Source organism: Aythya marila, assembly GCF_965140915.1.
Source record: "Aythya marila genome assembly, chromosome: 2".
NCBI lineage: Eukaryota > Metazoa > Chordata > Aves > Anseriformes > Anatidae > Aythya > Aythya marila.
Genome location: NC_139043.1, coordinates 33,429,526 through 33,456,509, shown reverse-complemented (window position 1 = coordinate 33,456,509; position 26,984 = coordinate 33,429,526). Strand labels below are relative to the sequence as shown.

General features: G+C 38.7%; 1 protein-coding gene across 1 annotated transcript; it reads right to left on the bottom strand.

Moving 5' to 3' along the window:
- Window positions 1–795: 795 nt before the first annotated feature.
- Window positions 796–25,938, bottom strand: SP4 (Sp4 transcription factor). The gene is made up of 6 exons (XM_082752528.1): window positions 25,697–25,938; window positions 24,970–25,070; window positions 22,931–24,488; window positions 5,883–6,111; window positions 5,421–5,620; window positions 796–4,327 (listed from the first exon to the last, which is right to left on the bottom strand). The coding sequence occupies exons 1-6, from the start codon at window positions 25,701–25,703 to the stop codon at window positions 4,080–4,082; spliced, it is 2,343 nt and encodes a 780-aa protein (XP_082608654.1). The 5' UTR covers window positions 25,704–25,938; the 3' UTR covers window positions 796–4,079.
- Between the last annotated feature and the right edge of the window lie 1,046 nt (window positions 25,939–26,984).

The following is a 26,984-nucleotide window of genomic DNA, read 5'->3' as shown; positions in this document are numbered from 1 at the left end:
AAGAAGCAAGTTGTTTTCTTGGTATTTATTTCTTCCTCTGTGAAATACTACTACTTATTCTCTTCACAAGTACCGTACTTCTTGATGGCTTGCCAAAAAATAAAAATAAAAAAAATAAAAATAAAAAAAAATCTGTTAGTATGAAAAAGCCCTAGCATTTAGTATACTTCTATAATTAGCAGTTTGGTATGAGACCAAAGTTATTTAAGTACAAGACAATGCAGGAGCTCATTTACATTTCACTAAGAAGAAAAGCTCAGTATAGTTTATACAAGTTGAAGTAGGTTCATTCATTGTTTCATTCTGTTCATTTCCTGTCTGCAAGACAATCATGACACTTCTATTATTTACTTCTCCCTATAATTTTTAAATTTTGTGTGCACACAGTGGGTGGGTGTTCCTATTCCTTATGTTAGCGAAGTTTTTCCTTCAGTTGCTCCTTCAATATTGTCAGGAATAACTAACTTCCATTCCCAAGACCTGAACAAACCCAATGAATCCATGATGTCCATGCTGAGCTAGAATCTGCTGTTTTAATTCCCTGCCGGGAGCCTGCCAGCTGGGAAACGCTGACCAGCAAGTGCAGGTCTTAATTACACAAATCCAGAAGCTGCTGCCAACCTTTCCCCATTGAGAAGCGTTTGCTTTCTAGTGTTCTTCTTGATGAACAGATTATCATTCAAACATAATTCATTGCTGCTTTATAAGTAATTAAATGAAGAAACCTTTTAAACTCAAGGGAATTTTAATAGGTTACTTGCAAAATGTTATTGCAGGCAACAACTTGTACATGATTTTAGTTCCAAACCCACCAAAAAAAAAAAAAATACAAATCAGCATTGTAAAAGTGTCAGATTAGTGCCTTACAGGCTTTGCTGGCAGAATTAAGTTCTAAATTCTAGATGTGGGGAAATGTTACTCGTTTTTTTCCTTTTCCATTTTTTTTCTTAGAAAAATTTACAAGTGAAATATTACTACAAAACTTTTTATAAGGATTTTTTTTTGCAAAACATTTACATTTTTTACCATCAACTATTTTTCTGTTTCAAAATCATTATTTAGATTTAATACCCTATGCTGCACATCAATTCTTGCGGGATGACAATTCAGTGACATGCATAAAAAAACACCACAAGGCATTAAAATGAAGACTTAAATACAAATATTGTTGCAATAAAACAGTTATAAAATTGAAAAATAGGACCTAAACATCATGCTTACCTAACTCTGACAAATTAACTTTTTCTCCTAGATTACACACTTTTATTACTGCTCTCATGAAAGAATGTGATAAATAATGACTTAACACCAATTTCTAATGTAATCGGCAACACATACACAAACCTAACAAAAAAAAAAGTATATCGTAAGAAAAAAACTAGTCTAACACTGGAGTTCTACCATGGTAAATACACTTTGCACTGATAATTACAATAAAGCAAATTTTTTAACGGTGGCAAAGGGAATGAACAGTGAAATGCCATTAAACAAGATACTACTGCACATCTGTGCCCTATTACTTACAACAGCTATATCCCACTGAGTCAAATAAAGGACGTTGAAATTTACGATCCTTTTAAGACAGAAAAGTGGATTCAGAATGGTATGCAGAACAGACTGTCAAAATGCTTCTAATTTCATCGGTAAAATGTGCACCTGCTAACACAAGTTAATGTACTTTAGATGCTAGGAACCCAACCAGATTTAGATTTTGATACATCTACAATAGGGATTCACCATCAATTAAAAATGACTTCAGTTTCCTATCTGCATATGTAAGTATGCATGAACAAATTATATACGAAATGGTTGTGCAGAATGCTCATAACTTCAGTTTACAAAAATTGTTAACTTCTAGGAAACATGGTAATAACATTAAGAAACTTTTTCTTTGCATAAAGAAATTTATAGCACTGATTGTGAAGCATAATGATAAAATATATATTTGACATTTCATTTCCTATATAATAAAATTAACAGTTAATACTACCTAATGTTCATCTGTATTAAATGTAACATCTAATTGAGTCTGATGTTTTAATTCCAGATACATCAGTTAAGAGTACTTTAAATAAAATATACAAAATAATGTACAAAACCCAACTAAAATTTAAAGACTGTTACAAGTCTACAAAAGCTTTAAGAAACTTGAAATTTATAACCACAGTGTAAAATTGTTTTTCTTTAATCTCAAAGCTTTTTCTTTTTTTTTTTTTTTAATGTAAACTGAAAGTATAAAATACCTTCAGTTTAATATTTTGCTACAAAGGGCTGGCCTAAAGTGTACACAGTGTAAACAATGATTGGTATTTCTCTTGCTTCAAAAATACACAAAACACCACAAGATTGATAAAGTATTCAGATGAGAAGTATATGTTTTGTGAGAGAATGCACAAGGTATCTGGTATGCATCTCAAACCAACAGTTACCAAACACATTCTTCCCTTTGTAATTTGCAGGAAAAACAAACAAAAATCTTAACCTTCTTACACTGTACTTCCTTTTGTTACATCAAAAATATTTTGGTGTATAAATTTTAAAAATACAGATCATGAGAATTGTTACCAAATGACTATATGTGTAAAAGGTTACATTTATGATTATGGGAAACAATTCAAAATCCTGAGCATGAAATATTTGGCCATCTTTCCTCCTCTTACGTACGGCAGTTTTTACGTACGAAATGCAGTTTTGTGTTATTGTTGCTTTTCATTTCCTCTATATTCCTATTAATCTGACTCATCTGAAAATATAACCAAACCTTTCAAATCAAAAGTCACGTAATAAAAAGATAACCATATTCCTCTTTTCCCATCTTGTTTTGTGGTTGGAGTCTCAATGTAAGATTTGTCAGGTAACAGATATTTATTACCAGCCCACATATTATCCTTGAAGAGAAAATGAAGACAGTAATATTTAGGGGAAAGGAGAGAAAATGTTTACTTACAATGCCTTTTTTGGTTAAAATGTGGTAATTAATTCTTTTCTTTGGCTATTAAGTCAAAGCATAAAGAACTCATCACATTAACCACAAAAAAAAAACCAACAAACTAGTATTTACAGGAAGATGATACAGAAGAATGATCTACAACACTCATGGAGACAATTCTCTGATTGATTTCCATGAATTCTAACAAAATTAAAACATATAAATATCTAAGATTGAGTTTTTATGATTCATGTTACCTATGAGTTAGAAATGAACTGCTGATGCTTTAAAATATGAATATACTAAAAACTGACCCAAAAGTTGCCGTATTCATTCTTTATCCTACATAAAGACACCATTAGTTTTGTAAAATCGTATGTTAATATCTTTCTATGGTTTAATCTTTCCTACTGTATACACTAATTCTACATAACCTTAGCTCTCCAAAGAAAGAGAGGAATTACAACTCACTGATTGTCATTTATACACACTACTATAATGTAGTGGTCAAAATTAATCTGAGGTCCACCTCAGATTCACTTTGCAGCAAGCACATATCATCCAGCTGCTATTCGATTAATTCCAAAACTTGAGAAAAGACGGCCAAAATAAACTGACATGTTCTGTGGACTGAGCAAAAAACTAAACTATTTTCACTATCATTCAATCTATATTCAGTTTTGCTGTTTCTTATGGGAAAAGATGTTCTCATGAAAATATTACAAATTTATATTAAAAACAAAGTACCTTCATCAAACGATATTAATTCTAGTCACGGTCCACCCTGTTTTACATTGTAAATTCAGACAATATCAAACACTTTAACATACAATGCCAAAAGAGAGGGGAAAAGTTCATTTAAAATCATTACATGATATACAGACATATAACTAAAAAAGTACAGTATGGAAATAATATTCCCCCATCTGTTTATCCAGTACATCAATTTGCGCTGTTTGTATTTTTGAAATTTTCGTCTTGTTGCACCAGTGTACACTTCCCATGCTGACCCTCCAGCCTGGAACAATTACAGAAGTCAAGACTGAAAACATGATTTCCTGCTCTGTAATCCACTTTACCAGCCCACTTCCATATCCTGAAAGGTATGTAAACTTAAGTGCAGCACTAGGCGTCCATATAAATTATCCTTTCAGAATTCTTCCATGTTTGTTGAAACATTAGGGGTTGCTGGGTTTGAATCTTGAGAAATGGCAGCAACAGTGACAATTCTTGGAGAACCAAGAACCTCAGTAACTGAAGAGTCCAGTTCTCCTGAGGTAACTATGGCAAGGGCTGTTCCACCACCTTTCTTGTTCTGATGAGTTTTGACATGTTTCGAGAGATGGTCACTTCGCATAAACCTTTTAGAACATTCAGGACACTCAAATCTCTTTTCACCTTTTTAAAAAGAAGGATGAAACCAAAACGTTAGTGAAAGAGAGCACCAAATGCTTTTTTGTTTAATCATTTAAATCTGACGCTTTCCTTTTTGACATTTAAATTATCTTTCAAAGGATACAATACTTTCGTCTCTACCTGTCTGATTTCCAGGTCATGAGTTTACAGTCATAAGTTCTTGGCAATCTACTCTTCACTATTAAAATGCTCTTAACAAACATTTGCTATGCTATGATTATTTGGTGAGTAGTTTGAATTTCCGATCACCAGAAAATTTTCCTAAACTTCCATAAATCTGACAGAGTAGCAGAAGTACAAACAGTGAATGAAGCACTTGATAGCATTTTAAAAAAAAACCTTTTATTTAGATTACAATTACAAGAATGGAATGTGGACACAAATTTGAATCCCAAAGCTCCATGAATCTGTCTCATGAAAATGTATAAAATCAAACTCAAGAAAAAAAAAAATCACCATACTAAATGTTCCAACACTGTTTAAATATCATTAGACCTCTTTTGAGGTGTTACCTTGTGAAGCTTTAATTTTGAGTGGGAAGAAGAAAATAAAGCCTTCTTTGGGCTAGAAATATGACGACTAATAAAGCTTAGTTTCTAAATGGTCCACCTTTCTAATTTGAACTGTTAGGAGATCTTGCTTTATTTGTTCTTACCTGAAATGTCAAGCAATTTCCCCAAACCACCAAATCTGATGAATGGACAAGGTTAAAAAAATCTTAAGGGCCGGGGCTAATCTAAGTGAGGAGAACTACTCCTAATCCATGACAAATCCTATGTGCTCAAGAAAAATTGTCAAATTTTGATAACTAACTTACATCATCGATGATGATGTCTCTTTCTAGGATACGTACAGAACAATTTGAACAGATCTTTCTTTATTTAATTACTCAGTCAGCTTGCATTAATGAAAGCTGAAATCTACTGCTTTCACTGTCTCAAGTTACTGCATTTACATTTACATTTAAAAGTAATTTTGAGAGACCCTAATGAGTGAGATTTTCAATATCACTATTTATTCATGGTTACTATGATTCAGAGTTACTGTACTATGTATAAAGAGAGGGCTGACCAACCTGTGTGGGTTCTTCTATGTCTTTGCAACTCATCGCTCCTTGTAAATCGCTTGCCACAAAAAATCCAGTTGCATACAAATGGTCTTTCACCAGTATGCCAGCGCAGATGTGCCCGAAGATGAGATGTCTTGCCATAAACTTTTCCACATCCTTCAATATGGCAGATATGTTGCTTCTTTTTTCCTGGCTCATTGCTGCTTCTAAAGAGAAGGTTTAAACTGGTAAGTAATCTTATTCTAAAATATTATTAGTTGGCTTAGGAAAAATACTTCATGATAATAGATACAGTTATAATTTAGTAGTCTCTGAAAATAAATATATAAACATACTTTCTAGTGGATAGCAATAAACAACATAGACAATACAAGAAAATCTCAAGCCCAAATGAGGAAAGCCATGACAAGATGCCTAAATATGTATTGATAAAATTTACACTTATGTATTGATAAAGTTTACACTCACCTTCCTTCTCCCTCTCTACAATTAGGACATGAGCAGGCAACTCTTCTCAGTCTCTTGCCAGGTTGTGCTTCCTGGTCAGAAGCTTGCTGAGCTTGTTGCAGCTGTACTTGTGTTATCTGATCAGGACTAACAGCACCAATCGCTGCATTAGCAATGCCACCTACTGCTACAGTAACAGGAGCTATTGTAGCTTGCTGTACTTTTACTCCGTCCTGACCTTGCTGTTGACCTGTAAAACAAGACAGTGTTTTTACCTTTTCTTGGTAATTTCACAAATAAGTTTCATATAGTTTATAGAAAACTAAACTACTTAAAAAGAATCATAAAACAAATATTAAATCTAGCCATTTTTCTGAAATACTACAAGAAGATGTACCTGCTAACTCAGATAGTGCTGCTTAACGTAATTTAATGTTACTAGAACAGTACAAGACTGCAAATGATATTAAGAAATGTGAATTAGTTTAACAAATCCTACCCCGAGCCCCAAATGCTGAGATAAATGAGAGGACAATATTTCTGTGTAAGATTTTGTTAAATCTATTGCCAGTGAAAACACAGAAGCACACCTACACTCAGAAAACTTCAACTAGCTCATTTTGAAAGTTATTTTATGACACATACAGAAGTCACTTCTACAATCTGTACTGACTAAACACTAAGCCACAAAGGAACTTTCACAAAAAAAAAGAAAAAAAGAAAAAAAGAAGGGTCATAGGTCCAGCCTTAAGCTCTGCCTCGCTAGCTTGTTCATTTTGTTTTGCAGAAGGGAGTATGTTTTCAAAAAGACTGGAAAAGCAGATTGAATCAAATACAATTAAAAGACTGACATGGCGAATTAAGACTTCAATTTCACTGCATAAGTTTATCAATCTCATTGGTTTTCTTGATCAAAGGAAATCAGGACAATTATCTTGATATTAAAGCAAAATAAAGAGTATTCCCATTTAGGTAAGAAGTGAAGTTTCTTGAGCAGTAGGGTAGTATTATATTTACTTTAAAAGTTATAGACTATAGGGTCTGAGAAAATAATATGACAAGCAATCTGACACAAAGATGTCTGCGGTCTGACAACACTGAATACCACTCCTCCAGGTAACAGGTATGGTAAAAAAAATATCATCAGATACTGTCATTTTCAAAACTTCATACAAATGAAAAATAAGAGGAAACTCTACCTACTTATTGATAGAGTGTAATGACCAACCAGAATTCCCAAGAACAGACTTCAATATTCCAAGACCTGAAAGTCTGCAGTATTGAAGCACTAATTTAAAACTCTGAAATCCCTTAGACGTAATATGATTCAGAGATATTCAAATAGGTACTCAAACTTACTTCTCAGGCATCTGTAATAGAAATCAACACAGACATGAGTGAGAAGAACACTCAAGCCTAAATTGCCTAGCTACTAAGCAAGTTCATATACAACAGTGTGAAATAACAACTACTTTATTCGTGTGACTGCTAAGGAGCAATATCTGCCTGGGCAGGATATGTTGTGTAGTGCCGTGATAACACCCATAGACTAAACCTAACAAACACTAACAGGTTAGGACTGAAGAACCTCCCAATGTGACATGACTGTCATCCAACAGGCTGTAGTTCACTATAGGAAATAGAATAAATCTGTGTTGTGCCTGGGTCAGTACCAGGTTATTTTCACCAGAAGCACTGACCAGTAAACTCTCTTGGTTTCATTCTGGAATTTGCACTCAATTCAGCTAGATATAAATAAACACCAATTCCATGTTTTCTTTAGCAGGCCACAAATATCAGCAGATACCGAGTACTTTTGGTTCTCTGACACGAACAAGGGCAAACCCAGAAGTGATAATGATTGAAACTCAATTGGAATTCACAGGATTTTTTGGATAGACAGACAGTAATACAAGAAAAACATTTCTACAAAGAGTCTGGAATTGGAAGCAGAGGAACTATAGAAAAAGAATTAAAACGTTAACCTTGAGTGTAGAGCCTCCATATATCCAGGCTAGAAGAAAGACTTTCTTTCCAGAATAGGAATATACTAGAAAAAAAAATTATTTAATAACAGGAAAGAAAAGCACTCACAAGAATTCTTGAAGGAGAATAGGATAGGTTAAGGAGAACAGTGAGGTATAAAGGCAGATAGCAGTATCTAACACTTGGGTCTAGCAGTAGCAGAACAGGACATGAGCTTCCAAAGTGCTAGTCCATGGGCAATTCCATGTCAGGCCATTAAGCTGCTGAAGTACTGAATGCTATGAATAGCTAGAGTCAAAGAAGGCTGATTGTTTCTGTTATATGTAATACTTATCTTAACACATTAATGTGATTGCTTGTGTTAAAAACCAGCTGTAGTTTTTAGTCAGCCAAAGGTAAATAAGTTAACAAGAAGAACTGGCTCTGCTTGTAGTCTTTTGCAGAGACACAAACTGCTCTCAGTGTGCTAAACAGACCCCAGATGTAAACTCCTTTAATCCACAGGGTGAGCACTATAAGTGATGGCAGTCTAGCGACTGTCACTGCAAAACTAAAGATACATCGTGTACTACAGTCACACCCACAGCAGCATCTGCTGCTATTCTCACAGTCAGGTGTGCTTTCAAGCACATTAAGTTATTCTTTGCCATCAGAGCCTGTTAGAGAGATTACTCCATCCATGTCAAAGTCCTATTTGACAAAAAAAAAAAAAAAAAAAAAAAAAAAAAAAAAGCCCCATGACCTGTTTTCTCCCAGTTTTCTTTTTTCTCTAAGATTTTCTCTAATTGACATTAATGCTTCAACACAACTTTTCCCAGGCTGCCAGACTAAAGCCATTTCAGTACAATGTGAATTGAGGCACTCAAAACTCAAATCCTGCTCAGGCAGGATGACTATTTTTTTACTCCATGACTATTGCTAGAGTGATGAATGTCTGACACATAACTCTTGCTTGATCTGACCAATATGCATTTATGTGGAAGCCTGTTCAGCATTTCTAACATCCCAAAATATTGTGCTGATTTGATATGAACCAACTTTCAGTCCAAGTCATGAGACAGCCAACCACACAAGGGTCTTCTGATACTTCCTCATAATATCCAGCACTGCTGCTTACGTACTTTATTGATCCTACACCTTCCCCCATCTTTTTCATTTGTTCTCCAAGGAAGGCATGCATGGTCCACATAAGCATCTGGGGGAATAGGATACACACTACTGAGCTATAATCTCTATCTATTTATTTAACATGATATAACAATACATTTCAGTAGAGATTCTTCATAATAACTGTAAAGGTGACAGCAAAAATACAAAAGATAAAATGACAAAAGTAAGGTTGCTCAGGCAAAGAGTTACATTCTTCATATGATTTCAGTTAAACAGTAATTAAATGACTGCTTTTCAGATGGCATTAATACAGTTATTACATTACCAATGTGAAGAGAATCAACATTTCAGTTCTTTAAGCTCACGGAGTTATTTTAAACTTCCCTTTCCTTGAATTCCACATAACCAAGATCAGAACAGAAGGTTCTGAAATTCCCAAAATATCACGCAAATAACTTTATTTAAAGATCCAGGACACAATATTCATAGAGGTTTGCTTATTGAGATAAAAGAATGACTGCAGGAAGTACAGATATGTGATAATTTTTTTTTTTGTACTTTTGAAAAAGCATCCCAAGAAGTTAGCACACTAGTAGCTACCAAGATAGAAAGATGTGCATCTGTTTTTATTTTTTTATTTTTTAACTTATAGAATCATAAAGGTTGGAAAAGACCTCCAATATCATTTGGTCCAACCCTACCACCAGTGTCACCCACTAAACCATATCCCTAAGCACCAGGTACAACCTTTCCTTAAACGTCCCCAGAGATGGTGACACCACCTCCCTGGGTAACCCGTTCCAGTGCCCGACTGCTCTTTCTGTGAAGAAATGTCTCCTCATTTCCAACCTGAACATCCCCTGGCACAACTTGAGGCCATTCCCTCTAGTCCTACCACTGGGTTACCTGTGAGAAGATGCCAACCCCCAGCTCCCCACAGCTTCCTTTCAGGTAGTTGTAGAGAGCAATAAGGTCTCCCCTGAGCCTCTTCCCCAGACTAAACAATCCCAGCTCCCTCAGCTGCTCATCACAGGCCTCGTGCTCCAGGCCCTTCACCAGCTTTGTAGCCCTTCTCTGGGCACACTGCAGGGCCTCGATGTCCTTCTTGTAGTGAGAGGCCCAAAGCTGAACACAGTACTTCAGGTGCGGCCTCACCAAAGCTGAGTACAGGGGAGATCACCTCCCTTGTCCGTCTGGCTACACTATTCCTGACACAAACCAGGGTGCTGTTGGCCTTCTTGGCCACCTGGGCACACTGCTGGCTCGCGTTCAGGCGAGCGTTGACCAACACCCTGCACCAAAATATGCAGCAATACTAAAACATAGAATAGTTTTCTTATCTATATAATGCCCCAGCACTGTATCATAATAAGCAGAGCCTCTGATGTCCCCCAGAACTTTTAACAGGTCAGTAGAAACTACAACACGGTGCCAGAGCTCCTCAGTGCTAGTAGCCAGATAAGTTGAACTAAAACTTGTCAAATGCACTGTTGTACTTTTTCCTATTATCAACTTAGCTTTAATTAAAAAACAAACAAACAAACAAAAAAACACACTTGATTTTAAAACCAAGTAGTTGAGATGACGTTACACATAGAGGAACAGAAAAGACTAGCATCACTTTATAGTGAGTATTAAAAATAATCCATATGGCTTGCTACTAGGGGCATAAAAATATCATTTAAAGCCTTCCAAAAAATGTGCTAAAATCATGAGATCACTTAACATTATTTCTTTCTGATGTACTCCAAACCACAAGACCTAGTATCAGTATACTTCACCGTCCATAATCAAGCCTTTCAGTAACAAGAGCTCTCATGTTTCAACACAGATTTCAGAAATAATTCTAAACAAACCATTACATGAGGGAATAAACAAAGTCACACTTCAGTTCATCTGTGTTGTTATAGATGAATTGTCAAAGCAGTCACCGCACATTTACAGCTGCCTTTAGAAGACAGTTTTTCTTAAAATTCCCATGATTTCTTTTTAATGCTGATTTTCTGAAATTGTGAAACAATTTCTGAAATTGTGAAACATTCTTGATCAACAAAATCATCACTGAACTTTATTGCATGTGCTGTCAGGTTACAACTTTAAGTTACAACAATATGCTACTGCACAAAGTAACACTGACACCAATTACTGCATTTGATTTTATTTCTCTCAGGTATAAGTACTCTTTCTTTTGGATAGTAACCACTGCATGTCAGCCTGCATCAAACAAAACCACAAGGCAACCTGATATGGAATTTATTTTGCAAACCAAGCACAGGAAGCCTCTCACTAGTTAGAATATTGCATATACGATTATGAAGATACAATTGAGAATGTTATAGACGTTCTCAAATAGAAGGACCTTCTCAAGGTCCTATAGACCTTCTCAAATAGGACTTACATGTATATAATTTTAGTCACTAATCTTAAACACTTAAGCATTTAATAAATGACATCTCAAAATACAGGATTGCGCATCTTTTGTTTTTCAGCACCGCGTTTTCTTCCAATTTTGAAAAGAAAACCACAATCCTGCATCTTAACAGTTACATCACATATACTTTCTTATATATACGAGTCTAATGTGTTCATGCAAGAAAACATTTTCAGGTACTTCCTATAAAGCCAAATATCATAAGAATACATATCAATTTTAGTTTTCAAAGCTATCTTGCAAAATAAGAGCTCCCGTAACACAACCCAAATGACAAAGAAAGCTAATGTATACAACCTAAGGAACACCTTCCTGTAGAGCGACTTTGCTACAGAGTGATCTACAACTGAAAATCATTGTCATTAGGCTCGGCCATCCATGGTCAGTCTAAATCAAAAAGTTTCCTTTTACTACACATTGCACATGCATTCCTATCACACTGTTCTTGTTCACCTGATGCAGTAAGAATGAAAAACTACTCTTTGAGACAAGTATGGTGGATGCGGAAAAGGCTGTACTTTGACAATCCACAGAAGTCACTGGAGTCAAGCTTTAAAAAAAAAAGGATCTTGGACAGAAGAGAAATTAAGACAAGAAAAGGACACTTCTAGTTTCTATCACTCAGTTCCCCAAAACAATTAACACTGAGTTCCTGTTGCTGTTGTGCAGCCAGCATTCTGCAGTCACAGAGATGTCAGCATTAATGAGAGATATCTCCGTATCATACACCTTACTGCAAAAACTGCGGAATGCTTTGCAAAATGTACATGGAGCCAGACTGGCTAATGTTAAAAAACCAAAAACTTGTTTAACTATGTATTCTAAAAATGAAAGAGATAGTTGCAACTGACACCCATATCTCTATGTATATTGCTAGAGGACATGTAAGTAAAAGTAATAACAAGCTGCAAAGTTTCAAAGTTCTACAAGTGCTGGAGCTGACACACCAACTTGCCCATTAAACAACTTACTGATAGAAAAGAATGGGGAAAAAAGAGGTCTCAGCTCCTTTCCCCTCTCTGCATACTTTAACTGCAGTCAGCTTGCAAACATTCTTTCGCCTACTATTTCGCTTGAAAAATGACAATTTAAGATCAGCCAGGATTTTAAATTTTAAACATCTCAGTGCAATATAGTTGGAAAAGATGATCTTTAACATCACCTGCTGGCAAAGTTTCATGCTGAAGAATGAGATGAAAAAATCATGCTTTAAAAATAAACATAACGTGAAGACAACAGTGAGTTTCAATATTGACACAGAAGACAATGGGATTTGATGCTACTTAAACATTATGCAGACAATGCTAACTTCTCTTTTGTCCTGAAGTAGTAATTTATAAAATGTTTGATAAAGAAATGTTATATGTCAGAGGAAATATTTCCCAGAATAGGAACTTCTCAAGGGTTGATGCAATGGACCCACACAGTGTTCAGAGAAGAGCAGTTTGGAGTAGAGAAAGGAATTGGATCCAACCAACTACTGTAGGAAATGTCGGTTGTCACAACACATTGTGTCCAGATGCTACTACAATTTCCAGTACAAACTGCAGTATCAAGTAGATTGATTTCTTTTCTACTGCCTACAGGGACATTGCAGCAAGTTTCTATTTTTCCCTGTTTCTGACTTGAACAATATTCATAGGAATCTATCTTCTCCTCAAGAGACTTTTCTTCACACGTCAGATGGGATGGTTTGTTCAAAAGTTGCTAACCAGCATCACAAATAAACTTAGCTTTTGTGAAAAATACTACTAAGAAGCATGAGGATTAAGGCAGAAAAAAGTTGTAGAGTTTTAAACACCTTAAAAAAAATGTATTGTTTTTTCTTTTGTGCAAGAATCATAGTGGCAACACAGAAAAACAAAACAATTACCAAGGAGTTTCATGAAAGTACTTTAATAACTTTTCAAAAAATTTAAGGCTTTTCACAAGTGCATTAGGACAGCCTGAAGTCAACTTAGTATTTTCAGACAAATTTTTTTTCCAGCTTGTATTACCTTTAATTGAAAGCCTATTTTCTCTTTATTATTAAACTCTGCAAAGAGCTCTCACAAATACAACACAAAAAGATCTATACGGGAACAATACAAGGAAACAGACATGGACCTACATTTTCACAAAATTTAGCCTTGCACAACCAAGTAGAGGTTTCAGTCAAAGCAAGGCAATAACTAATTGTTCGGGATTGTTGCTGCGATTTTAATAGGCTTCAATTAGAAATAAAATATGTTCAGTTTTTAGATATTTTAAAGGAGCTGGAAACAGCAAAAAACACTTTATCTTACTGCTAAGGTCCTTTCAAAAAAAATAATTACGTTTTTCTCCTGTATTAAGAGGTCAAATAGAAAAGTGCATTTAGGATAAGTGTTTGAGAACACTCCTCTGCGGATGAAAGTAAGTAGCTCCCTGTATATTGAACCTTAGAGCAGATAGATAACTGAAAATCCAACTACCAAGTGTGCTGTTGAATGTTAGGTGCACTGCATGGAACTAGCTGTAGATATAAGAAATGTAGCTTTTAAAGTTTATTTTTACTGAGCATCTGCCTCTATCATCCCATCCCAACTCTCAAGTTATTTTACAGGTTTTAGCCACAACAGAACTTGGTTCAGTTCTTTTTTCCATCTCTTCCCCTTTACCTTGAAATGGGGATAAGGCAAGAACCTTGTTGATTATTAGTCTCTACAGCCTGACTAGAAGAGCTGACTACCTCCCAAACTGTAACAGTAAAGAAGTTACATACACATCCTACACAGTTCTGACATACAGAAATCAAAATACTGCTTTCTGGGATTTCTAGGAAGTCTGTTTTTCAGCACCTCAGTTCAACTTCTGTATATTACCATGGAAATAGAAATTGCCTGATCTTGAAAGGAGGCTGACAGGAGAAAGAAAAAACAATAAAATAAACAAAAACCCAAACTAAGGTTTCAGTATTGTCTTTTTGTTTGCTTTTAACTACAGTTTAGATGGTTGACATATTTTACGCTTTCAAGTCCACACTTGACTAGGTTTACAAATGTCCTCGAAATAAACATTTTGGCTACATGAAATGCTATCTTCATATTGATTGAGATAAAAATAAATATGATGCTATGCACAGGAGTTTGGAAAATGGAAAATTCTTTCAACAGCCTAGTTTTGAAGTCAGCTAACTTCCTGTCTAAGTCATGTATCATTTGATAATTTGTTCAGAATTAAGAAATGCTAGCGATAAAGATTAATTTGTTTATTAAAGCTGAAACAACTGGTCTTGCCTGATAAAGGCTCTAGCAAGATTACAAGAGAGCTATATATCTTATAAAGGCCATGTAACTCTCTAAGATCAAAACCCTCAGCAGTTCTTCCAGCTCTTCTGTAACATAATCACTCCTGTAAAAAAAAAAAAAAAAAGTATGTTTGATATCACCTGCTCTTCCTTTCTGGTTTAGAACAAATTGAAAAACTTGATATTTTACACAGAGTAGCTTCCCAACAGCCAAGGAAACAACACAAACAAGGCACATATCTCTTAGAGTTCAGAAAAAAAAAAACTTTGAAAAAAGATCAGAAGAAACTCAAAGCAAGAGTGGTCACATCACCTGAAACCGTTCTATGATTAAGGAAAGCCAGACTTGTACCTAAGATGTGTGCCAAGTTGCTTTTGGCAGGAGGATATTAACCGGATGTTTTCTTTACACGAGAATGATATTAGTCTGCCAGTCTAGCAAGACTAATTATGCACGTTGGGATAACATGGTTTAAAGACTGGTTGATCAAGGTACATGACTATTAGCCACTGTCAGTAGTATTAAATACCACAAACTCTATTCATTTCTAAGAATGGATGAATGCAGAAATCTGAAGAAATGATACCCCAAACTAACCTAAACAGATGTTGAAATGCTAAGCTTCTCAGGAGATTGTGGATGTCTGGAGCTTGTTTTGGTGAAAGTTTAATGACAAGAGCAAAATAATCATGAAAATTACATTTCATATGCAGTCCCAACTACTACACTACAGCATATGAATAAAACTTTTATTAACTTTTATCTATCAAATTGCAAACTATTTAAGAAGTTTAGTTGTGTTTCAACAATACTGTTCATACTCAAAATTAACCATTCACCTTGGAACATGATTTCCCATTATGTGAGTTAGATTGTAAGAAATAATCATTAACATCCAACATTTTTAATATGTTAGAACACTGAGAATTTCTCACTTCTACCACTACCAAAATCACATGAAACTAAGTATATCATAATATAATGCATGTTACACTGAGGAAGGTATTAAAAACAGGAGTGGGGGAAGCATATTTACAATCTCTCTCCTTTCCGGGAGCAATTAGGTTAGCTTAGCATTGATCCAAGCGCTCTTAAAAAAACAAAAACAATTAAATACTAACAAGGTGATGAAGACGTGCAGCATCACTCATAAGCATGTGCTTGCTTGACATTTGCTGAACAAGAAAGTTCTGCCTTTTGATTTCCTGCTCTACATATTCTGATTCTTGGCAACAGGGAACTAGAGAAGGGAGGGCAAAAACTGATATTCTTAGAGAACCCATAACACTCAAATGTTTTTGTAAGACCACATACTCTAACTGGGAAATAGTTTTACTAATGCTCTACTTTGAAGAGCTTAAGAACTTGCATCTAATTCTTCAAATTGATAGCATAGAAATGGCTCATTAGAAACCTGTTTCACCTTGCAATTATGACCAAAGCTGGTACTTGAAATACTTCCCCTTCCTCCTTTCCCTGGAAGCAACAACTGTCATGCCTTGCCACTGACAGGCAAGGCAAAGGCTTATTTTACTGAGGCATTTTTACCAGGTGATTCTCCAGTTAGCTGAATAGGAAGATTGTGTACACCTTACACATCAAGTTTACAACAGAATATTGACACTTGATTTTAAAGCTGCCATCACCTAGACAAGTGTTTGCTGTCACCAGCACAGTTTGTTGTTAAACTGTTTCTGCCACTGTTTTGAAATTCAGTTTAAGAAAATCCCACAAACAGAGTAATTTTGTTGTTGGAAGACTAAGTACTTTTAATTACTCTGAAGCATTTGAAAAGAATGTGGGTGCTAGAATATTTAGAACTCTGCGATTCTGCAACAATTCTCAGATGAAGGCAACCTGAGAAGAGCTGCGAATGACCTTTCATGACTTTGGAAGAACTACACTAAATTGCTATTCACTTTCCAACTATAGTCTCAAAATGCAAACTAACAAAAAAAAAAATGCAAGAACTAAGCAGAACTCCTGTATTTGTTCTGTTTTTGCACAAAATAGCCCTGTTCTTCATACTTTTTTCCACTGCAGGCTCCATAGCTTTGCAGCTAGTTTCTTCCCAGGTATTTCCCACAGCTCACTTGCCAATGAGCATCCACAGAAGCACTGGATGTTGTTCAGAAAAACTCCTCACAGGGCCACCACCCTTTAGCTTCTGTGACTTCAACACCTGGCAATTGCCTTTGCCAGTTTGCTTCTATACACAGTGGATATTTTGAACCCTTTTCACCTTGTCACCACCTGCAGACATCTCTCCTTGCTTAGCTACTCAACTTACTGAGTTCTGATTCTACATGTACCCACTGTTGCATCAACAAGAGCAAGGACAGCCACCAATTACACTGTAAAGAAGATGCTTTTCTTTCATTTGACGGCTTAAGTGTAAAATTCTAAGACTTCAGGCTAAACACCTTCCGACAATAACTATCATAATATCAAAAATGGCAGAGATAATAGAAGATCATGAGTGGTAGTAAGGTGAATCAATTTAATTTCTCATAATAGAGTGGTCTGAGAACATTAAATAAAATGTCTTACACAACTGAGACACTGCATTTACTGCAGACAAGTAATAAACATGTCAAAAATTTACACAGACTCAAAAAAAAGCAAATCCATGGAAGAAAAGTAATCTAGAGATTATTAAGTACTAAAAAAAAATATAGCACTTGTGACTCATGAAGACCTGAGCTGCTGATCATTGAAGGGTGGGAAGCGTACCTCAGAAAACCCATTACTCTTGCATGTAGTCAGCATCAGACATGGTCAGAAACTAAATATTTAGTCAGAAACTCCTTTAACTCATAGATTATATGCATGTAGTTTGGGACTATTATTTTATTCCTGTTTGAAGCATTTTAACAAATTCTTTAAACTCCCTTGCGAAGTCTGAAGCAGAACATTTACATTTTGTTACCAGTCTCTTCAGCATTTGAACAGCAAGTCAGAATTAATGACTCACACAAGAAGAGTTAATGAAGAAGCAAAGGGAAGAGAAAGCCTGAAAAACAAGCTGAAGATGGATGCTGACAAATTTGAGAAGTACATGACAGGAAGAGACCTGGAGGTACTACCAAATTGCGTAACTAGTAACAGTAGAACAATGAAAGTATCTGGCCAAAAAGAAAGAGAAAAAAGCCTTAGTAACTCATATTATATACTATAGGGTATGAAAGAAGGACAATTACATGTTAAGACGTCCCCTAATGAGAACACTAAGTATTGGACTTCATGGTCATTACCAACTGTTTTAGAATCCCCTTCTGCACATCCCTGCAGAAGACTCTTAAAACTCTCCAGCTGCAGTATTGCCAGGCTGCAAACTGAACACTAGTCATTCTTCCATGTTATTTAGGTGGATGAACTCCAGATTCCCCATAATTCAGGCCGTGCCAATGCTCATGGGTTAAAATGGCTTGCACTTGAGTTGCAACGTGGTGGGATCTGGGGACTCTTGCTTAAATCAACTAACAAAGCTTGGACCAAACACTTGTATACAATACAAGTAATATTTCTCACTATTTTTAAAACAAAAACGTCCCATATAAGGAGAGCTAAACACCATTGTCACATAACAAAATTATTTCGAGAGGTAAACAACGCTGATCTATTACTATTTTTTCTTCATAAGAAACAGGGAATTCTGAAAAGCCATTGTTTCCACCATGAGGACAAAAATCAATATATTTCCAATGTGAGCAAAAATGATAAAAAAAAAAAATAAAAAATGAAAAAGCAGCTTACTACCTCTTCTGAAGACCCCTGTGTAAGAACAGGGGGCACACAAATCCCTTACATTGTAATGAAATGCTGCATATTCATGGTTTGTCTGTAACTTGTCTTAATAAAATCAGACGTTTTATTTCACTCCATATTCATCAGCACCCACAAAAATATTCATGATTTGTGCTACTCCTAATGCAAACATACTTCAAGATCAATGTGTTGGAGGGACAAAAAAACCTTTAGCCCACCAAAAGGAAATTGTTTTATGAACTCTATTTTCTTAGAATCGTCTTGTACTACAAGTTCCTTCCACAGACTCACTTTTGTCAATTAACACATCTTGACAATTAAGAGGGCATAAAAATATGCTTTAAAAAGGTAGAAGCTACCCTATTTTAAGAAGAGAGAGGAATCCTTGATCTTGATTTTACACCTATCACAGCAGAAGCTTTAAAGAAAGGCAAGAGAACTATCTAGCACCTGCTTGTCCCCAAAGTTATATGGGGTAAATTTGGGATGTCACCATCTATCTTACATCCAAATGACACAAAAGATTATTCCATTCCATGGGGAATCATGTATAAAACAACTGTTAATTCTTATAGTACAGAAAAAACGCAGTTTACTTTGCACAGAATTATCTTGTTTAAAGTCCACAACAGGTACTGACCTCATAGCCAGGCAGATATTTGTAGATCCCTACATGTTAAAGTAAACACAGCTGCTTTTAGGTAGTCTATTGCTTGATTAGCACTTCACTTAGTTTCTTTATCCTCCTCAATCTAGATTCTCTTCATACCCCCCTCCATTTGCCCCTATATTTTCAATTATTCTTCTGACTGACACTTTGTACATCTTCTCTGCAGAGCTTCACAGAATCACAGGGTGGTGCAGGCTGGAAGCAAGCTCTGTAAGCCACCTGGTCCAACCTTCACTCGAGCAAGGGCACCTGAGCTGGCTGCCCCGGACCATGGGGCTTGAGTGTCTCCATCCGTGGAGACTTCACAACCTCTCCAGGCAATCTGTGCCAGCTCTCAGTCCCCCTCACAGTAGAAAAAAATATCTTCCTTCTGCATCACTGATACTGAATGAATTCTCCTGTGGGTCTGAAAATGAAAAGACATGAGGAGAACTCTGCTTTTGCCTTCCTTTTTGACCACGCACAACGTACAGCTGAAAGCGTGGTACCTACCAGTAGCAACCTGTTCGAGATTTTAGCTTAAAAATTGAACAACTACGAAAGAAAAAGCACACCAAACATTTTTTCATCTTTCTTGGTTTACCGTAGAGCCTACACACCTTAGGACAGTAAGCAGAATAACAAAGGTTATAAAAAAGCAAACCAAAATACATCATTTACTCGAAGATGTAAGTATTTTTCTTCCCAATGTGAGATCTGTCTCTATTGGAATTTAGAATCTGTTAAGCCAAAAAAAAAAAAAAAAATTAAAAAAATGCCTAAATAGGCTTTCCCAACATAGTTCTATAGCTTAACATTTCCATAAGAATTTTAAGCCACAACTTATTATTTGCAATTAGAGTTCTATTGCTTTGTTTCATTTATTACTGAAAAACTAATAAAAAGGCACCTAAATTACCCATTTGTAAGAATAACTAGGAAAAAACAATGTCCATGAAAAACATATGGCACAAATAAAAGAACAGTTGTTTCCGACAGCTACTTATTACAATTTTTTTTTTTTTTTGGTTCCCCCTGAAACTTGGCTGGCTTTATCAGTTGAGCTTGCTCAAAGGACATAAAAACTTTTTTTTTTTTTTGTCCTAACAAGGCTAGAGCACCTGAATCAATGGAAGGGTTGAATCCTTCACTCCATCTCTTCCCTGACACTTTCTGGACATCCTATGTACTCCTTATTTCTAACACCTACTTCCACTGCTCATTTGTAGTGAATGATCCACTTTTGGAGAGTTCAATTAACGTACAAAAAGAGTTCACATTGACAAGCTCAGGTACTGCAGGAAAGAGAATGGAAATATCAGTCTGCAGATGTTGAGGTAACTGAGCAGTTTATTTTTTTTGGAGACGTCCAGTAACAATAATAGCAAAAATAATTTAAAATAAAACAAACACAACAGTGAATCTGAGGAAACTAATAGCCCTGAACAAGACAACTTTTCCCTTATAATTGGCAAGTAAAGTTTAGACTTTTGCATGTTTCTAATTTTCTATTTTGTAACCATTTCTTCCTTGAACACTTATTCTAGCATTAACACAAGGACTGAACATCATGCTCTCTGCTCTCCTTTCCATGCTGCTTTGCTCGCTCTCGGAATAGCGATCAGAAGTTTTACAGGAGAGGCAGAGAAGTTATAATTTCCTTCTTTTATTTCTCTCTCACATTCTTGAAGTTCTATCTCCATAACCTTAAGTCTTGGGGAACATAAATAGTACCTCATACACGGAGGAATGATTGATGGACTCACTGCTGCTAGTATAAAATTAAAAACCCTACAGAAGCAGCTTACCTGGGCATAGGGGTGGGGAGGAAGGCGGAGGGGAATTCAGCGGTCATACAGTTTAAGTTTAGGTAACATATGAACCCTTTATGAGTAAGGCTTGGCTTCTCCAGAAGCATACTTCTGACTCATTCTCCTTGCTCAGTAACAAATCTCAATCCCTCTATTCTCCAGAAGACATCACATGCAGTCAGAGGTGCAGACAAGGTAACTGAGCAAGATGATATTCAGAATTTCTTGTCTGAACTGCCACAGTTGCAAGCCATCAGTAAGCAGGGAAGCAGAAGAGAACAGCACGTAGGAAGATTTTTCCCACACTCCCAAATCTCAGCTGCTTCCAAAGCAGGCTTTCCATTCCTTTGCCCCCTGCCAAAGTAGGCACTTTTGTCTAACAGTAGCCAACCTGCACTTTCCCATCAAGGACAATTTTCCAAGATAAATTAGACTGCAAGATGTTGTAGCAGCTGGTCAGCTCCAGTGAGCCTACAATTATTTTTGAACTATTACAGCCAAACACAAGGTCAAGTTTTTAATTCAGATAACCCTGATTAACATCACTGTAACGTTCCTTATGTAAGGAAAGTTTAAATCATCCAACCCAACCCTTAGCATTTCTGTGTTCCATCAAATGCTGGAGAGCATTGTAGCAGACAAAATTCTCCCAATAGCAAATTTCTCATTGTCAAAGTACGTTTAGTTTCCTTGGAAGTACTTCTGTTTAGCTGAACAATCCCTCGCCCAGTTAAACGTTTTTCATCTTAGCACATGATTATATAAAACAGATTAAGAGTCAATACGATACTAACATTTTTCATGTTGACTGGACAGTAAACACATTTTTTCTTACAGTTTTGTATTAAAAACTGACTACTACAGTTGAGTTACTGTAAATATATGAGTTTTTATTAAAACTAATACAACAGAAGCCTTTTGCTCTTATGGAGTTAAACCAAGCTCTTGTAAGCAGTTATCAAACTGGTGAAGAGGCCCTCAAATTTTATCTATAATACTAAAAGTTTGCAAGTTTTGCATACAGAGTTGCCCATATGGGTCACTGCACTCCTTGCAGTGAATTTATTTTAGAACTAAGTTCTTTATTCCAGCCTAGAACCTTTTAGCAGCTCTTTCCACAACTAATAGACCAGCATAACCACACAGGCATTTCATAATACACGTCAGGAGCTCATCATCAAGCACCGAGGTGGTTACAAGTGGGTTTGTTTGTTTTTAAATTAAAATAAGTCACATGATCAACGCTGTGTGTAAGCATACCTTACTCCATTCAAATCTCTCTGCAATATTTGGACTTTTGAGGGAACAGCTTTATGAGCTAGTACAGAGTATAATGTAGTTACATACAAATGCATGTCATGACCCAGGATTTCGTAGTTCACATACTGCCACCTTCCTCATCCTACATCCCCAATGCAGAAATAAGGAGTATTGCCTGGTTGAAAAAAGTTTTTGTGTTGCTGGCTTTTGTTTACATATTATATTGTGTGTGTGTATATATATACACACACACACACATATACATATATATATTGTATATATATATATATACAAACACACACATATGTAATCATTATATTTCATATTTAATATGAAATATAATATATACTTATAATAATATATATTTATGTTATATATCATTATATTTCATATTTTTATATATAGCATGAAATATAATGATATACAATTTATATATAAAATAAACATATCAAAGCTCTAGTAGTCGAGTATCACATTCCCTCCCAAAGCCTGAAAGGTTTTGAAAGGTACAAATACAAGTAGTTCTACTTCAGTTGAGTGAGTTTTACTAGTTTCATCAATGTTTAGAAGTGTCAACTATTTTGAAATTTGAAATTCATTGATAAGGTATTTTCTCACAGTTAGGGGTTTCAAGTTTATTACGAAAGAAAAGCCTTATAAAAGTATTAAGTATAGAAATATAGAAGTGTTAAAGATGATCTGTTATTCCAGCAAAACAGTAAAAAAAAAAAAAAACAAAACAGTAAACAAAAAAAAAAATCCCACCACTTTGTCAGACCACTCACCTGCAACACTGGTAATGGTAACTGGAACTCCTTGAACTTGAACACCGGCAGCACCCAGGTTGGCAACACTTACTGTTTGGAGATTAGGTACTGAAGCAAGCTGGGCAGCATTCAGTGTGATTGGGGTACCAGCAACAGCCACTGGTGCAATCTGAGCAATGGTTGTGCCACTGCTTGAAGACACAGGGGTAATGGTTAGTTGTTGGGGCAACCCAGCATTTTGAACTTGAAGGTTTGAAAGGCTTTGCAGATTCTGAACCTGTACAGTTTGCCAACTGATCTGCCCCGATGGTGTTAAAGTTGGAGCCCGGATGAGCACCTGAGTCGGACTTACTGCCTGCAGCTGAACATTTTGCAGAGGCTGCTGCTGGATGGTCTGTATAGTTTGCCCTGACTGGAGCTGAAATGACTGGGGAGGAATGGCCTGAATAATCTGCTGTTGAGGCTGCTGGATCTGGATCTGCTGTAGAATAGGCTGACCTACAATCTGGACCTGCTGAAGAGAACCTGACTGATCCTGTACGTTCTGTAGTCCATTGGACTGAAGCTGACCAGAGCTCTGGCCTTCAGAGTCCGTCGCGGTGGTTTGAGGTTCTTCAGTTGTCTGCTCCGAACTGCTGCCTGCTGTGCTCGTGTACTGGCCTGCTTCTGCAGAGCTCACTAATGTGTCACTGCTAGTTAGAGATGTTGAGGCAGTGGTTGTAGAAGTGGACGATGAGGAAGGAGATTCTGGCATTGAACTAACAGAGGCAGTAGTGACAGGCGTCGACGCTAGCTGACTTCCATTGGAAGCTCCACTCTCCGAAGACTGTCCAACTTGACCTGAGCCTCCTCCTGCTGCCACATTGTTTATCACAGGCAAGGCTAGGGTTACTCCACCAATGTTTATAGGTAAAGTTGTTACAACTTGTGCCTGAGTACCAGGAATAGTTTGCAGTTGCAGCGGTATAGAAACACCAGGCCTGATTTGGACCGGGACCGTCTGATTTGCTAAGTTTTGAGCGATAACATTCCCCGAAGCTGTCCTGTTTGAAGCTGTGAGAATAGCTTGATTATTGCCCGCAGGAATAAGCTGAATTTGACCCTGTATGTCTTGTATACCAGTAGCACTAGAGGGATTAATTTGAATTTGTTGACCTTCTGTTGTCTGAATCTGTGGAATCACTTGGTATTGGACACTACCGCCTGGATTTTGTACTTGAATGACTTGAAATTGCCCAGGGGTCGTTGCAGAAGAATTGCCCGATTTGGTTTTTGAAGGAGATGCACTTCCATTGTTACTACTGGAGGGACTTGCTGCGCTTGAGGCAACAGAAGATCCTTGTTGAGCAACATTATTTTCTTTTGAAGCAGGAGGAGCAGCAGCAACGAGCTGCCAAGAGTTCCCAGCAAGCTGAGTTGTTACTAATTCTAACTGTTGCGGCTGATTTTGAAGCTGCACCAAACCTTGATTTGGATCTATAATGATCTGCTGCTGTCCAGTTGCTTGATTCTCACCAGGAGTTCCTATTTTGCTGCAAGTGGCTGCTAGCAAAGCAAGAGGTGAAGGCTGGGAATCCTATCCATAGGGAGAGAAAAGAGAACAGATTCAGGAGAAGAGTACCAGTACTGATCACCAGGAGTAAGCGTTAAGATTTGCACAGGAAACAGACCTAAGTATGTTTCTGCATATAAAGACCAATGATACAGCTCTGAATAAGGAAGTGCATGTTTCTTTAAATAATCTTTAAGTATAGGCCAGCAGTTATCAATGAGTATGTGACAGCCAGGACCTCAACCACTTCCTCACTCCAGTCTTTTTTTCCTATACTAAGGACAATTTAAAAAAAAAAAGATCTCAGTTACATGGGAAGCATCTGATCGCTGTAAAACACGATCAAAAAACATGTCCAGGCAGTAAAAATACTGTACCCAAAGAACTACATTTCATCCAGCCCAAAGAAAAATGCCCTGAGCAGGAAACACTGTTAGCTGAACATTTCATTTTAAATGCTAATAGTTTGGGCACTTCCCTACTCGGGTGTGTGTGTGTGCTTTACCTGCGAGCCTCCAGTTTTCCCTTTTTTATTATTATTGTTGTTATTCTCTGCCTCGGGAGATTTCTCTCCCTCTGTGGGCATAGTTTCCTCCTTCTTTTGATCTGCAAAAAAAAAAAAAATATATCAAGCGTAACAGGTTAATTATTCACCTCCATTCCTACAACAACAAACCCTACGAGCACATCCCTTTTCGCTTCCCAGCCTCTGGCCCGCACCTCCCCAGGAAAACAACGGCGCAAGCCATCGTTACAAAAGAGCGAGTCCTGAGAAACGTGGTTTGAAACCCAACCCATGGGGGCTGGAGAGTTAACACCCAGAAAGGGGAGGTTTGGTTTCCTTCTCCCGGAGACAGCGGGAGAAAACCACCCACAACCCTCCTCCTCCTCCTGCCCCCTGAAGCATCGACGGCCACTGAGTGGCCGTCGATGCTTCAGGGGGCAGGAGGAGGGCTGTGCATGGGAGGGAAAGAGGGAGGAAAGGAGGAATGAAGGAGGGAGGGATGCGCACGGGAGGGAGGGCTGCCGAAGAAAGGGGGCACGCAGGAGGACGAGAAGAAAGGGGGCGCGGGGGGCGACGCCGGGGGAGCGAGGCCGGGGTAAGAGGGGTTGGGGGGGGAAGGGGGGGGGACACGGAATAAAAAAGGGGGGGCCCGCGGGAGGGCGGGCTGGGGGGGGCCGAAGGGCGGAGGGAGGAGCGGAGGGAGGGCGGGAGGGAGGGGGTTACATACCGCTCATCCCGCATTAATGCCCCGCCGAGGCGCCGCTCTAGGGGGGAGGAGAAGGAGGAGGAGGAGGAGGAGGAGGAGGAGGAGGAGGCGGCGGCGGCGGAGGGCGGGGTGGGGGGTAGCGGGGAGAAGGCCGGTCGCAGCCGGAGCGGGGAGGAGCGGCCCGGCCTATTTTTCCACGAATGGCCGCCGCCGGGGCTGTGGCGTAGCCGCCCGCCTCTCCGCCGCCGGCCTCGGCCCGCCGCCGTGAGTGACAGCCGCGGGCCGGGCGGCCGGGGGAGGAGGGAGGGAGGAGGGAGGGAGGGAGGAGGGAGCGCGGCGCCGGGGGCGGGGCCCGCCGCGGCCCAACCGCCGCCCCCCGGCCCGGCTCCTCCCCTCCCCTCCTGCCAGCCGCGGCCCGGCTCCCGCGCTCGGCACACGCGCTGCTGACAGCCGGGCTCGGGGCGCTGATTGACGTCCTTCGCGGGGGGCGGGGCCTCGGCGCGGCGCCGGCCAATCGGGTGGCGGCTGCCCGCCTAACTGACAGCGCGCGGGAAGTGAGGAGAGCGCAACCCTCCCCCGCCTCAGGTCCCCTCCCCTCGCCTCCCCTCCCGTCCCGTCCCGTCCCGTCCCGTCCCGTCCCGGGCCCTCGTGGCCTCCCCGCGGTGCCGGGGGGTTCCTTGACACCTGCCTCGGGATATTACCCGCAGGCGCCCCGCCCGCTCATTGGCTGGGCTGCCGCGCGCGGGGCACGCCGGGAAATGTAGTTCGCGGCGGCGGGGGGGGGGCGGCGCATGCGCAGGGCGGGGGGCGGCCGAGCTCAGGCGACGGCCTAGGAGGGGGCGTGGAGGGAGACGATGGCGAGGTGCTACGGGCAGGGCTGGACTGGGCTGGGCTGGGCTGGGCTGGGCTGGGCTGGGCAGCAACGCGTTAAAGGCAGAGAAACGAGGGTTGTGCCTCTGGTTTCCTCCACAGGGTCTCCGCCGGCCCTCGTGCTGCCCGTTGGCCGCCATGCCGTGGTGCTGAGGAGCGCTGGTTGAGGCAGGGCTGGCCGTGGCGTAGTGGAAGAAGCGGAGGGTTTGTGGGACCCAGCCTGCCTGCGCCAGTTTGATCTGGGAGAACAGCAGTGGTACTGCACACGTGTGTGGGTGGCAAAGCTTTGGATCTTCGATTCAAGCTTCTGGAATGAGGGAAATGTGGAAACACCAAGCCTTTCCGTTGAAGACAAATAAAACGATATGAAATATAAACGGCCTGGGTCGTTAATAGGTGTTGTATGTGCCCTGAGCATGCAGGTCACATGGTGATGCAT